Here is a 16,009-nt window from a genome sequence, read left to right on the forward strand (position 1 = left end):
TGGACTTTTAACGAAGAACATAATCGGATTTATTGACGGCACTTGTCGCAAGGAGAATTTTAGGACAAATCTTCATGATCAATGAGAGAGGTGCAATGCCTTTGTTTTGTCGTGGATTATGAATGCAATAACAAATGAGTTATATAGCAGTGTGGTTTGGATCCTCTGCACACAATGTGTGGAAGGATTTGAAGGAGAGATTCGATAAAAGGAACATATCGCGGATTTACAATTTACTTCAAGAAATTGGTGCCGTAATGCAAGGATTATCACATGTATCAACCTATTATTCTAAGCTCAAGGATCTGTGGGATGAGTATGATGCTAGGGCCCCTACTCCATCATGTCCATGTCCAGAATCGAAGGTGTTTCTAAAGCACATTCAACATCAGCATTTGGTGCATTTCTGAGTGGCCTGAACGAGTCATTTGCCCAAGCAAAAGGCCAAATCACGCTTATGATTCCTACACCTACTATCAATGAGGCCTATGGAATGGTAGTTCAGGATGAGAGTCAACGAGCAAAGACAGTGAATATTAGTGGCTTGGAGATAGGAGCAGCAGCTATGGCATACAACTCAGGACAAGGTTTTCCTAGTGGCTACAAGCAGAAAGCTCAGGTATTATGTGATTATTGCAAATTAAAAGGACACACAAAAGATGTTTGTTACAAGTTGGTAGGTTATCCACCTGACTACAAGCCAAAGAAGAAAACCTTTGGAAGAAACATGGCAGCAGCACACAATGCAAAGGTTGACTATTCAAAAGGACCAACAGACCAAGGAAGTTCTGGAATAGAAACTACAAGGAACTTCTTCACAGAGCAGCAGTATAAACAACTACTTCAACTGCTAAACCAGAACACAACACCTGTTGAAACAGCAGCTCATGCCAAGGTCACAGGTATACCATTATCACTCCTAAGTAAAGCTAAGCAGGATAGGTGGATCATAGACTCAGATGCCACTAACCATATGTTATCTAGTTTGGATTTCTTCACTGACTTTATTGAGATACCTAAAGGAGAAGGTAGGAAAGTGCAGCTGCCAACTGCTGAAACTATTAGGATTACGCACCTAGGATCCTCTAGCATTCTCAATGGTTTACCAATTAAAATTGTCATGTATGTGCCACAGTTTAGGTACAATTTACTGTCTGTTTCACAACTTACAAGGGACATTGGATGCTTCATTGCCTTCTTTCCTTCTTGGTGTGTCTTCCAGGACATTTGCAATGGGAAGGTGAAGGGGATTGGTAAGCTGGAGGAAGGACTCTATGTGTTGTATCTCAAGCAAAACTCAAATCTCAAGTTGCCAATTGGTTTTATTACTTTCGCTTTAGTAATAAATAGAATAAATAGCTCTTTGTGGCATAAAATACTAGGTCACATTCCTTTAGATTCTTTGAAGAGATTACCAGCTTTTCACAACAAGACATTTGTTGACTATAAAGAACACTGTCCAGTATGTCCTTTAGCAAAGCAAACAAGATTACCTTTTCCTATTAGCAACAGTAGATGTGATGTCTTTGGTGACCTTATACATGCTGATGTATGGGGACCCTTGAAGGTTCCAACTTTTGATGGTAAGAGATATTTTCTGACTCTTGTTAATGATTTCAGTAGGTATACATGGATCTGCCTCATGAACACAAAAGATGAATCAGTTGTGGTTTTGAGACACTTTATTTCACTACTAAGAAATAAATTCTCCACTACTCCTAAAACACTAAGAACAGATAATGGAGGAGAGCTTTTTCACAAGCAGTTGACAGCCCTATTGCAATCTGAAGGAATAGTGCATCAAAGCTCCTACCCATACACTCCTCAACAAAATGGAATTGTTAAAAGAAGGCATAGGTACATTTTGGATACTACACGAGCCTTGAGATTCCAAGATGAATTGCCTTTAAAATTCTGGGGTGAGTGTGTTTTAATAGCTGTTTATTTGATCAACAGAGTTCCTTCTAGAATTTTGTCTGGTAAATTACCTTTTGAGCTAGTATTCCACAAAAATGTCACCTTAGATCATCTCATGGTGTTTGGTCGCCTGACCTATGTTGCAAATCTTAAAAGACAACACAAATTCTCACCTAGAGCAGTACCAGCTATATTCTTGGGGTACTCATTGGTGCAAAAGGGTTACATACTCTATGACTTGCACAATAACTGCCCTTTTGTGAGCAGGGATGTTGTCTTCAAGGAAGATGTGTTTCCTTTTCTCCAACACATGAACAGCCCCATGAAGGATCAATAACTTCCTATTGTAACTCCAGCCTATGATTCTGACTCTGATGATCTTGTGTTGCCTCTACCTCACCATTCCATCACATCACAAGACACTTCATCATCTGACTTGGCACACCAGGATGATCTTCAAGGCACTCCACTACATATTCCAACTGTTGCTCTCACTCCACCATATATTCCACTCACTGAAGATCTTCAAGGCAGTTCTACATGTCCTGATGATCTTCTATTTCCAGATGAGTTTCCAAGCAATCCTTCCCATCACACTACTGTAGTTCCATTCCCTGAGGTTCTTCCTTCATCTGTTGCTGATGACTTAACAGCTGCTAAGATCAGAAAATCCACTAGGCCTTCTAGGCCTCCTATATGGATGAATGATTATGTGGTTGGCCAAAATGCTAAAAAAAAGCAAGCCTTGAAATTATCCTATTGCTAATTCTATTAGTTATCAAGCATTGAAGCCTGCCTAAAGTCAATGTCTTGCAGCTTATTCAGTAGAGATTGAACTTAGTTCATTCTCAGAAGCAGCTAAGGATCCTAAATGGGTGTCAGCAATGCATCAAGAACTTCAAGCCTTGGAAGACAACGACACTTAGAGCATAGTTCCTTTACCTCCTAGAAAGAACCCCATTGGATGTAAACGGGTGTTCAAGATCAAACATAAAGCTAATGGAGAGGCTGAAAGATATAAGGCCCTACTTGTGGCTAAGGGATGCACACAACAAGAGGTGTTGGATTATACAGAAACTTTTTCACCTGTAGCAAAAATGGTCACAATCAGGACCATCATTGCCCTAGCTGCACATCATGGTTGGCTTATCTACTAAATGGATGTTCATAATGCCTTCCTTCAGGGTGATCTCTTGGAGGAAGTATACATGACCATTCCTCCCGGTTTCTCTCATACCACTGCAAGGCAGGGGGAGCATTCATATTCTGTTTGCAGACTTCACAAGTCCATATACGGACTCAAACAGGCTTCCAGGAAATGGAATCTTAAGCTCACAGATGCCTTGCATTAAATGGGTTTCACACAAAGTCACTATGATTACTCTCTCTTCAGTAAAAGAAAAGGTTGTAGTCAAGTGCTAGTTCTCATCTATGTAGATGACTTGTTAGTCACTGGTAGTGATGTTATGTTTATTGATAAAACTAGAGCAGATTTACAGAAATTCTTCAAAATGAAAGACCTGGGGGAGCTGAAGTTCTTCCTTGGGATTGAATTTGCAAGATCCTCTAAAGGCATATATATGAGCCAAAGAAAATATGCTTTAGAGTTGATAGCTGAACTTGGTCTAGCAGGATCAAAAACAACTAGTACCCCTCTAGAAGTCAATCAGAAGTTAACTACTATGGAGTTTGACAAAGCAATAACACCTGCTGCTGATAATGATCCTGTTTTGAGAGATGCAAGTGTGTATCAAAGGCTTGTTGGCAGACTGCTATACCTGACAATGACTCGACCAGATATCTCTTATGACGTACAAACACTTAGTCAATTCATGCATGCTCCTAAACAATCACATCTAGATGCTGCCACCAGAGTGGTGAGGTATATTAAGACTTCTCCAGTCCAAGGTCTGTTATTACCGGCAGAAGGAGATGGACAACTATTAGCATATTGTGATGCAGACCGGGGTGCATGTTTGCACACAAGAATGTCTGTTACGACGTATCTAGTATTCTGTGGTGATGCCTTGATTTCTTGGAAGTCGAAGAAACAAGAAATTGTTGCATGAAGCTCAGCAGAAGAAGAATTTCCAAGCATGGCTTCAGCAACGGCAGAGATAGTGTGGCTGACAGGCTTGTTCAATGAACTGGGCTTTGAGATTAAGAGGCCAGTCACCTTGATGTGTGATAGTAAGGCAGCAATACAAATTGCAGCCAATCCTATGTTCCACGAGCGTACAAAACACATAGACATCGATTGTCATTTTATTAGAGAAAAGGTGAAAGCTGGATCTATCAAAACTATGCATGTCAACACTAAGGAGCAGGTTGCATACATTCTAACTAAAGGGCTGGGTAGAACTCAACATGATCATCTACTTGGCAAGCTAGGAGTGAAGAATTTTTTTCTCCCCTTTAGCATGAGGGGAGTATTGAACTAACATAGATAATACATTAGTTTAGGGGTTAAAGTGTGCAAATAGAATCTTTTAACTTAATCTCCTTTTAGTCGGTTAGTTAGTTATCAGTATATATAGATGTTAGCTTCTTCAGTTAGAACAGATCTGTACATTTTCTTCTTTGCAGATATATGAAAATCGCTCCATTTTGAGCTCCATATCTCTCTCACTTGCTCTTCTAGAACCATCCAATTACCTGCATGTACTCTTACTCTTCTTAGCTGACTGCTCAATACTACTACTAGTAAGTATTACTTATTGACATAGTTGCACAGGTCTGACTTTGATCTTTTAATATATAGTGCATAAAAGCAGTAAGCTAGATATTTTTTTGTGTGGAGAATCTTAGCCTTGTCTAGTTCTGTATGTTGGCGAGGAAAGGACACAGGGGCCCACTCATACTTTGTACTTTGATTGGTTGAGCGATTGGGTCGCGCCACGATTTTTTTTTTTTAAAATTCTTATACTCTCCCCGTTCACTTTTATTTGGCACGTTTTGACTTTTCACGTTCCTTAAGAAATAATAAATGAAAAGTATAATTTACCATGGTATCCATATTAATTAATTGTTGCATATTTTAGTGGATTTGAGAAAGTGATTTGAAATGAATAATAAATACTGTGGGTATAACATAGAAAAAGAATTCGTCTTCTATTGATATGCGTAAACTGACGAGTAAAAAGGAAAATATAGTTTTAGTATACATGCCAAGTAAAAGTGAACGGAGGGAGTATACCATAGTGACATCCAATTTCATAATAGTCTATCTTCCATCTCAAAATTAATGATGGTGCAAAAATTGTTAATCTTGAAAAGTAGAAGTTCGTGATTGCGAATTGTAGGATTCCTACTATTATACCGTCCAACGAGATTATCTTAAACTTTCATATCATCATAAACACCCATCAGCTCTCACTGGTTCCCCTGAACAAAAGAGAACTAGGAAAAAACGAATTTTGAAAACATAGAAAGAAAATGCACATTTCTTTTGTATATTTATAAATTCTAAACAATAGGCAACACGATGTTAATCAAGTTATTCGCGATTCCTCGAGCAACATGCCCTGGACTGGCTGTGTTCAGATTCAGAAAGCCTATAACGAGTATATATTTCTCAAGTTATAGGCCTTAGGCTTTAGATCATCACTTATCACTTTTAGGATTACTCGCAGATTTAGCAAGGTTAAACTGAAACAAATCGAGGGAGAAAGAGAGAGAAGGCATGTATATATCTTTTGGGTGACATGATTAATTTAACTTAAACTGAAACAAATCGAGGGAGAGAGGGGGGGAGGGGCTTGCCCCAAAAATAGAGTTTAACTTATATACACTTGTTACACTATCTTAAGATTAATTTAACTTGCATTAGTTTCAACATATAAAAATTTCACTTTTTTTTCGAGAAGTGTTGCATGTGTATATCTTTTGGGTGACATGACATAGAAAAAATTTATTATAAGTTTAGGCTTGTTTACCCTAAAATCGGACAACAACTGAATTTATACACGGTTTTAAGGATACGTGACATAACTTGGTAAAAATTAAGAAGAATAATTAATATTGAGATTGACGATAAAAAAAAATAAATGTAAACCACACAAATTGAATAGCTTTGGCCCTCGAGCTCAGTCGCCCTTGAACCAAAAGATGTTTCAACTAACTTATGAATAGAGTAACAAGATAATGAAAGCTAGAAAATGACAGTATATTGCTTTGTATAGCGTAAGTATGATGTGTTTTACAAATAATCAGACCCCCTTTATATAGTAGGGGAGTCCTGCTCGTGATACAGTTCTATATGATTAGCTACTCATGATTAGCTAATTAATCGGCATCTTCTTGATACATGCCGGAATTTTCGCCATGAACCTCGCCCGATTGTGGATATTTCATCTTTCCGTAATTTGGCTCAGTGAGTTTTCCTCGATGTTGCTCGATCTCTATCTTGCTTGATCTCGATCTTGGCCGATCTCGATCTTGATCCGTCTCTGGGTCACCAGCTCGACGATCTATCTTTGCACAATGGTTCGATATAACATGAGGTCGAACTTTGAACTATCTTATTTCAATCTCAATTAGTCACACAAAGGGCAAGCTCGGTTTTGATAGTATACAGATATTCCCCTCGTTTCTCGGAGAGAAGATGACGAGAAATAATATGAACTTCTGAGCCCCATCTCGATGGGCCATGACGTAGGCGACGAACGTCACTGATACGCCCGATTATGATGTAAGCAACAAATGGACATTGAAACGTCCCGTCGGTCCAGTTACCAAGGTATTAAATGCTTGTCAGTTGCTGGTCGGCCACCATGGGTTTTGAACCGTCAGCGGGAAGCTACAAGTACTATAACCTTCCTCTATTCAAAGTTTATGTTCAAAGCTCCTCCTATTCCTGTTTCGTTCCAAAAAATCTCTTTGTTATGCAACTCTTACACCCGAATTTCTTGAACTTTTAGCAAACTGCACACCATCCTAATTCCATTTTCTTCGGATCTACAATGGCGAAAACTTCTAATACTGCACTGCAAGGAGACTGCCTCTTCATCACGGCCCGCCGGCGATATAGCTGCGGCGGAATATCCCTTTGAGGATTTCATTCCGTTAGGGTGCCTTACTATTGTTGATTTTGAGATTGAAAAGATCTCCTCGATAGAGTCAGGGACAATAAGGCGCATAAGGTGATCGAGGGTGAAGGGACATCCCTCGATTTTGCTTACGAAGAATCGGAGGAGAATCACTATTCTCTAGAAGGAAGGATGGATCTGGCCAAAATTAAGAAGAATAAATTAATACTAAAATTGACAATAAAAAAAATAAATGCAAACCACACAAGTTCAGTCGTCCTCGGCATGTAATGCAATGGCGGTCTCGATATGTATCACTTAAGTTTTTCTAAGGCCCGTTGGCATTCCGGGGCCCATGTGAAGTTGTTTTTCTTTTTCAGCAATGAGAAAAATCGATGGCTTTTTTCAGATGACCTTGAGATGAAACGCTCCAGGGTTGCAATGCGCCCGATTAGCCTTTGTATAACCTTTACATTATCCATTACCGTGATATCCTCGATAGCCTTGATCTTGTCGGGGTTGATCTCGATCTCTCGGTTAGATACCATGTACCCGAGAAATTTACCGGATCTGACCCCGCACACTTTTCTAGATTCAGCTTCATGTTGTATTTCTTCAATATACTAATGTTTTCCTGCAAATGATTTAAATGGTCCTCTGCTCGAAGGGACCTAACTAACATATCGTCAATATAAACTTCCATGATTTTTCCTATTTGTTCCTTAAACATTCGATTTACTAGTCGTTGGTAAGTGGAACCGGCATTTTTTAAATCCAAATGGCACTATGTTATAGCAGTATGTGCCATACTTAGTGATAAAAGAGGTTTTTTCTTGGCCATGCGGGTACGTCCGTATTTGGTTGTACCCGGAGTAGGCATCGAGAAAACTGAGAATCTCGTGGCCGGCCGTGGCATCGATCATGCGATCGATGTTAGGCAAAGGGAATAAATCTTTGGGGCATGCCTTATTTAAATCTTTAAAATCCACACACATTCTTAGTTTTTTCCTTTTTTTAGGATCTATTACTATGTTTGCTAACTATTCCGGGTATTTGACCTTCCGAATGGACCCTATTTTAAAGAGTTTAGTTACCTCGTCCTTGATGAAGGCATGCTTGATCTCGGACTGGGGTCTCCTTATTTGCTTTACCGGATAGAACTTCGGGTCCAAGCTCAACTTGTGAGTAGTGATCTCCGGTGGGATCCCTGTCATATCGAGATGGGACCAAGCAAAACAATCCATATTAGCTATAAGAAATTGAATGAGTTTTTTCCTGAGCTCGGGGGTTAACCACGTGCCCAGGTATACCTTTCGATAGGGCAAATGTTCGATCAACACGACCTGCTCCAGATCTATTACATGACTCAGAAAAAATGTCCGAATCAGGCTTTCCTACTGGTTTTAATAGTTGATAATTAAACACTGATCGCAGAGACGGTTCTGGTTTTATTTAAAATTAATTACCTAAGGCTTGCCTAGGCATAAAATAGCATGCAACAATTATTCAGAATTATTAAAAGATAGTTTGAAAATTATTTCACCCTAAGAGCATGTTGTTCTAGGTGTTATAAAATGCAAGGATTGCTACCAGTTATTTTAAACAGGATAATCAGGTGTGAAGCTGTTTTTACCTCTTTTATAACCAGCAGTTTAGACTAAGTGTGAATGCGAGTACGGATGAAATCCTAAACACATGGTATCTAAGATGCATGTATAAAGCTCATGATGCAGAATTCCTAGAGCATGATTTCTAAATGCATATGGCAGGATTGCAGAATTTCCTAAGAGCAGGATTTTTAAATGCACATGGAAGCATAGAACATAATAGTAAAGTGCTAATTATTAGCAGATTTTAACACATGATTTGGTAAGAGTGCACATGCTGATACAATAAACATGGGATCTTAAGAGCATGATTTTCTAATGCATGTATGAACCCTAAGCATGGTTTCTATTGCGCAATCAGGAACATAAACCTAATAACATGTTTTCTACCCTTAATAACTATAGCATGCATATTTACCCCATCCCTTTTCACTAGCCAACCCCAATATTTGTCTACAACAAGTTATTACGGACCAACATTGAAATGAATTACATAAATAGCAATGAAAATAAGAAGTTACACCATAGGAAGCCTGATTAGGACTTCCTCCCTGAGTTATGTAATCAATCACGTCAAGTACCAAGATTTGCTCCATAGTCTTTCTCATATCCGGGTGTATCAGAGTTCCCTAAGGATCCCAAGGCATCCCGAGCAGTGCTCACACCCAGATTTCATAGCCAATACAGAGTAAGTGCAGTGTGGAAAGGCCAACTTTCATGTGTCCAAGTTCAGAGGAAGCTCAAGGGTCCCAAGGCAAGGCTCACACAAAAGGGGCAGAAGCTAGTGGTCTAAAAGTATATGTGAGAGTTCTTGACAAAGAGTTGGGTTGGAAACAGTTTTGAAAGGGGAGGGGGATGGGAGCAACAACAACAAGCACACCCACAGAACTAGTTTAAAGAATAGCACAGTTTCAGAAGTTACAAGCAGGGAAGTAGGGGTTGGGACATAGAGGGCCCAAAACACATAAACATGGCTGAGAAGAGGGGCATATAGACCAGCAAGTGCAAAGAACAAGTAGGGACTGATTGATCTCCAGAACACAGACAATTACTTCAAGGAGTTAACAAGGGAATCATGCTTGAAATTAGAATAGTAACAAGACATAGGGACAGGGTAAAGGAATAGTCATGCACGGGTCTATTACACATAATTAGTCATGACTTGGTGTTAACCAAGTACATTAGGAGACATACTAGTTGAGGGACAAAAACAGGCACTCAAGTAGACAAGTCGATTACATTTGACCAAGAGAGGGCAGAACTTAAGCATGCTGAGTAAATAAGTAGACAAGAAGTGCAATTAAACAACATAAGTCATTAAGTTAGTGCAGAAAGAGACAGGGATTGACAAACAATGGAGCACATAGAGTTGAGTTTCAGAATTGAACAAGGAACATACCAGTTAAGGAAGCAAAGTGCAGAAAATGTAAAGCAAGTAGAGTTCCACAATCTAGCCTTGGCTTTCAGCCGGCTAGGCAAGCAATAGCACAAGTAGTAGAAAGAGAAGAGAGAGTTTTGAGTGTGTATGTGTGTGCTCTGAGCTTATTGTTCGTGCTGTTAATAAAAGGACTTAGGGTATTTATAGCTTCAAAAATAGGTCGAAAATAAGGTAACAAGTACTGACTTAGCATAATTATAGAAATAATACGAATCAGAATCAATTAAAGATCTGGACTTCCTTCAATTAGGGAGCCATGGTTCGAACAGGTACAAGTTGTATCAAATAAGGAAAAGAATTGCTTGCAAGATTGATTTTACCATAATAGGAATAGTAAAAGCATGTATCATGTAATAAGGACTAAGTACAGAATAGTTAAAACATAAGGAAAGTGCACGTTAATTAACAGCTTATTTGTGCATATAAACAAGGTAGAGTACAATTTGATTCTGAAAAATTAGTTAAGAGAATCGCGAATGAGATTGAAAATCACAGGGAATCGGCACTAACTAAGGAAAGTATCACAAAAGTAGGGAAGCAGTTTCTAAAAATCAGTACAGAGTTACAAGGAAAATACCCAAAATCAAAGATGTAGGTTTAAGGAGATTGCATAGAATCAACATAAATTACGTGAACGATCAATAAAACAAATAGTCACACCTATTACACGATAAATAGCATGGGTTTGGACAAAATCAAAGAAACCTTAAGAACGAATTAGAACAGGAAGCACAAGAGCATATAGAACACATATAAAGCCTAGAATGTTCATGATAGTCATGCAAACACATCGCAAACAAATTCAAACTTCGAATCAAACCCAGAAGCATTAGGTTTCTTGACAAAAATGAGCAAAAAAGGAAAGACTCGGGTAATGTTTAAACTTGCTTAAAATCAAAGTAATTAATAAAATCAGAAAGAAATTGTTTTTGTAAAAAGGGTTCTGAAACCCTAGTCTGGGAATGAAGAAATCGTTTGAAATCGGAGAAACATTTTGAGGAAAACAGGTGAAAACCTTAAGAAACCCATAGATCCATCAGAGGTCTAAAAGGATCGAAGGATTTATAGCTAGGTTTTTTTTAGAAAAATAGTAGAGACTAAGAAAAATCGGTTAAAAACTCATGGATACACCTACATAAAAGACAGATCTAAAGGGAAGTGGAAAATCTCAAGAGTGAGGGTTTTAGAGAACCCAAAGAAGATGAGAAAACATTAGATCGTTATCGGTCTTAGCCGGAAAAGCCATGGATCTGACTAGAACAGCCATGGATGGAAGTTGAGCAAGATCTGGACTAGATCTCTTTGAGATCTTTCCATGAAATCACAAAACGGGCAACCAGGAGACGTAGGAGACAGATATACGTGTCAAACAGCCATGGGAATCCATGGATTGAGTGAGGATCGAAGGGGATTAAGGCTGGTTTGGGTGACGGCGTCTAGGGTTAGATTTAGGTCTCAGAATTGGAGAGGAAAGGGGATTCTAGGGTGGCGGTTTGGTAAGAAATGAATTAGGTTAGGGGGTCGTTCAAGTTAAAAGAGGTAATAGGGAATAGGGGCCATTGATCTTAAGATCAACGGCCAGGATGAGAAGGGTAGGTGGGGATCGGGGTTTGGGTATGGGTTAAAAGGGTGTGGGTCGGGTTTCAATTCAAATTGGGCTGGGAAATAGGTGTTTGATTTGGGCTACAATTGAAAGCCAATCTGGCTATATTTTAAATAGCCACTTTTCCCTTTTTAATTTATAAAAAATAGTAAATAGTTTCTGAAAAATAATTTAAAGTACTAAAAATGATTTAGAATACATAATTAACAATTTGAAAATACAGGATCCAATTTTATGCGTATAAAACATAATTAAATCTAAAAAGGCTATTACTGCAATTATGTGCAATTTAGCTTAAAAAATACTAAATAAAATTGTAAAAATATGTAAAAATTACTTTAGCCATATTTTGGCATAAGTATAGAAATACAATAGGTGAATTATCAAAATAATTATTTTTGACATAATTATTGGGGATTTTATGGATAAAGAGGAGAAAAATAAATAAATTTAAACCCTTAAAATTATGGGAAAAATAATAAAAACCTTGGGCATGCTTATGCATATATATGCTATTTTGAAGGTATTTTGCACATTGAAAATATATAGGGAAAAATGGGGTATCAACAGCTGCCCCTCTTTACCCGGGAAGGATGAAAGAGTTTTCGGATAAAGAAATGATGGCCAATTATTACCGAGCGAAACGATTTGGGAAGATTTAGGCCGCACCCCGGCTTCTGAGCTGCCTACATATCCCTGGTTTTACAGGAATCAGGCCGTATGTAGTTCAGGATTCACCGGCAGAGTATACCGATGAGGCAATTTCAAGAACGGACGCAACATCTAGGGGTGTGTGAGTGGATGGTTTACGGGAATGGTTAGGTTTGATATGGATTTAGGGAACTGGAGCGGGATCGCTCCTGCTGGGATAGCCGTTGTTCGCCGGTTTACATGCAAATACGCAATACAAGCATATATTGTGCGTAAATTTAAACATGATACGAATTCCCGTTGGACTATGAATGTAGTCTTTGGACGATGAGGATGATTTCCTTAGACCATGATGTCCTGGGCCATGGGTTGTATGATAAAGGATTCGCAGGCCATGAAATGATGTTCTCGGGCTATGAGGATGGTGCCTCCGAACCATGACGCCTTTGAATAATGATATGCAAAAGATTGAAAGAGATCCTCAGGCCATGACATGGTGTTCTCGGGCTATGAAGATGGTGCCTTCGAACGATAACGCCTTTGGATGAGTTGGCGATATTTCAGCCCCTGAAGGATGCAGTATGTAGCGATCTTTCAGCCTATGAAATGCAGTATGGGGTGATCTTTCAGCCATGCAGATGTAGTATGTGGTGATCTTTCAGCCATGCAGATGTAGTATGTGGCAATCTTTCAGCCTATGAAATGTGGATGCGGTATGTGGCGATCTTTCAGCCATGCAGATACAGTATGTGGCGATCTTTTAGCCATGCAAGTGTAGTATGTGACGCTCTTTCAGCCATGCAGGTGCAGTATGTGGCGATCTTTCAGCCATGCAGATGTAATATATGGCGATCTTTCAGCCATGCAGATGTAGTATGTGGCGATCTTTCAGCCATGCAGATGCAGTATGTGGCGATCTTTCAGCCATGCAGATGGAGACATCGTTTAGTCTCGGAAGGCAGAATGGTAGCCTTATGCAGATCGAAAGGCAGAATAGTAGCCTTATGCAATACAGATGCATAAGGAGACAACGTTTAGTCTCGGAAGGCAGAATGGTAGCCTTATACAAATTGGAAGGCAGAATAGTAGCCTTATGCTATGCAAATGCAGATGGAGACAACGTTTAGTCTTGGAAGGTAGAATGGAATCCTTATGCAAATTGGAAGTCAGAATAGTAGCCTTATGCAGATTGGAAGGCAGAATAGTAGCCTTATGCAAGAAATAAAATAGCAACTGACAGTAGAGTTTTCTTAGCTGATAGCAGATTGCGGCGTTGTGATTACAGGGAGCATTGTGACATACGGAACATTACGGGTGCGTGCTGATAGCAAATGTTGGCAAGTGCAACGGTTCGGAGAGTCGTATTCTTGAAAAAAGTTTGTTTCATGGGCGTACAGTGTGTTCAATGATTTTGTAATCCTAGTGCCTGCATCCAAAGAAAAATCGTGAGTCTTGTAAGGGGGAAGGTTAGTTTGTATCCCCGCTGGCTTTGCTTAATGCATTCGGCTTCGATCTGGTGATACCGTCTGTATCATTGGGGTAGCGTTGCCAAACAAATCAGTTTCAATAATAATCATGCATGATTTCGTAAGAATATGGTATAAATTAAAAAAAACTTTCAGATGAACCGACGACTGTGACGTTGTTCAAGACATTGCAACCTCTCCTGCTACGGAATTTTGAGGGTCCTACTCAAAATTCTGTCCCAGTTTGATGGGTTGATGCTTCTGACTGTTGCTCGTGCGGCAATCAACTGAAATTACTTTGGAATTTTGAGGGTCCTCCTCAAAATTCTGCCCTAGTTTCCAATTTCAGGGGGAAATGAAATTTTTATTGAATGGTGACTGAACCCATAGGGCTGCCTACGCATCCCCTCTTAAACGGGAATCAGGTCAGGTGTAGTTCAATTTACATCATATAAGGAAATCATAAAGTTTGCACATAGTAACGCTTGCCTGCATCTGAATTGATCAGCTTTTGCCAGACTTCTCCGTCCATTTCTGCGAGTATGAGGACTCCTCCTGTCAAAACCCGGTGAACCATGTATGGGCCCTGCCAGTTGGCAGAGAACTTTCATTTGGCTTCATCTTGATGCAGGAAAATTTTCATTAACACCAGCTGCCCCTGTGTGAACTGTCTTGGCTTGACTCTTTTGTTGAAGCTCTAGACATTCTGTTCTGATAGAGTTGACCATGGCAAACTGCGTTCATTCTCTTTCCGTAAATAAGGGCTAGTTGCTCTTAACGACTTTTTACCCATTCTGCGTCGTCGAGCTTAGCTTCTTGTATGATCCTTAGAGAAGGAAATTCCACCTCAGCGGGAATGACAGCCTCTGTACCGTAAACCAGCATGTAAGGGGTTGCCCCGATTGATTTGCGGACTGTGGTGCGATATCTCGGTAGAGCAAATGATAACTTCTCGTGCCACTGTTTATGCTTCTCTATCATTTTCCTCAATATCTTCTTGATATTCTTGTTGGCGGCTTCTATAACTCCATTCATCTGAGGCCTGTAGGCTGTGGAATTCTTGTGTTTGATCTTGAAAGTTTTGTACATAGCTTTCATCAAGTCGCTGTTGAGATTGGAGCCATTATCAGTAATGATTGACTCTGGAATTCCGAACCGACAAACAACGTGGTCGCGGACAAAGTCTACCACGACTTTCTTAGTCACTGCTTTGTAAGATGCTGCATCGACCCATTTGGTGAAATAGTCGATGGCTACTAGGATGAACTTGTGCCCGTTTGAAGCGGCAGGCTCGATTGGTCCGATAACATCCATCTCCCAGGCGGTGAATGGCTACGATGAGCTTGTTATGTTGAGTTCGCTTGGAGGTACCTTTATCATGTATGCATGTATCTGACAGCGATGGCATTTTCGGACATACTGGATGCAGTCCGTTTCCATAGTCATCCAAAAGTAACCAGCCCGGAGTATCTTCTTTGCTAAGACAAAACTGTTCATATATGGACCGCAGGTCCCAGCATGAATTTCCTCTAGTAGCCTGGATGCTTCCTTTGCATCGACACATCTCAATAATCCTAAATCGGGAGTCCTCCTATACAGGACTCCACCGCTGTGAAAGAAGTTGTTGGACAATCTCCGAAGTGTGCGTTTTTGAGTAGGATTAGCAAGCTCCGGGTACTCTCCTTTTGCCAAATACTCCTTGATATCATGAAACCAATGTTTTCTGTCTGCTTCCTCTTCAACATGGGCACAGTAAGCTGGCTGATTATGGATTTTTACTGGAATTGGATCAATGAAATTCTTGTCAGGATGCTGTATCATAGATGATAGGGTAGCCAATGCATCGGCGAACTCATTATGGATTCTAGGAACATGCTGAAATTTCGTCTTTATGAACCTCTTTCTCAACTCCTGTACGTGATGCAGATACGGGAGTATCTTGGAGTTCTTGATTGCCCATTCTTCTCGTACCTGATGTATGAGTAAGTCTGAAACTCCGATCACTAACAGCGGTTGAACGTTCATGTCAATGGCCATTTTGAGTCCTAATATGCAAGCTTCGTACTCGGCCATATTGTTGGTGTTGGGGAACCTGAGTTTGGCAGACACTGGACAATGCTGACCTATTTCTGATATTAAGACTGCTCCTATGCCAACTCCTTTGAAGTTTTCTGCTCCATTGAAGAACATTCTCCAACCGTCATAGGGTTCTGCAATGTCTTCTCCTATGAATGATACCTCTTCATCAGGAAAATACGTTTCAGGGGTTCGTATCCTCCATCCACGGGGTTTTCGGCAAG

The 16,009-nt window shown here is 39.8% G+C and overlaps 2 protein-coding genes across 2 annotated transcripts; both read left to right on the forward strand.

The window, feature by feature from the left end:
- LOC109234812 lies at positions 344–3,269 on the forward strand. The gene is made up of 3 exons (XM_019400864.1): positions 344–2,138; positions 2,274–2,632; positions 3,102–3,269. Exons 1-3 carry the CDS (start codon positions 344–346, stop codon positions 3,267–3,269), a joined length of 2,322 nt encoding a protein of 773 aa, XP_019256409.1.
- Positions 3,270–3,986, forward strand: LOC109234813 (uncharacterized mitochondrial protein AtMg00810-like). Its single transcript, XM_019400865.1, has one exon. It carries the CDS (start codon positions 3,270–3,272, stop codon positions 3,984–3,986), a length of 717 nt encoding a protein of 238 aa, XP_019256410.1.

The sequence above is a fragment of the Nicotiana attenuata genome, chromosome 11 (genome assembly GCF_001879085.1).
Source record: "Nicotiana attenuata strain UT chromosome 11, NIATTr2, whole genome shotgun sequence".
NCBI lineage: Eukaryota > Viridiplantae > Streptophyta > Magnoliopsida > Solanales > Solanaceae > Nicotiana > Nicotiana attenuata.

What these genes read in the sequence shown, in the direction of transcription:
- LOC109234812 (XM_019400864.1), top strand. Translation starts at nt 344, where the DNA reads ATGTCCATGTCCAGAATCGAAGGTGTTTCTAAAGCACATTCAACATCA. An exon ending in GTACTCATTGGTGCAAAAGG is followed by an intron (nt 2,139 to 2,273) that starts GTTACATACTCT and finishes TTGTAACTCCAG; the next exon opens with CCTATGATTCTGACTCTGAT. An exon ending in TATGGATGAATGATTATGTG is followed by an intron (nt 2,633 to 3,101) that starts GTTGGCCAAAAT and finishes GCCTTCCTTCAG; the next exon opens with GGTGATCTCTTGGAGGAAGT.
- LOC109234813 (XM_019400865.1), top strand. Translation starts at nt 3,270, where the DNA reads ATGGGTTTCACACAAAGTCACTATGATTACTCTCTCTTCAGTAAAAGA.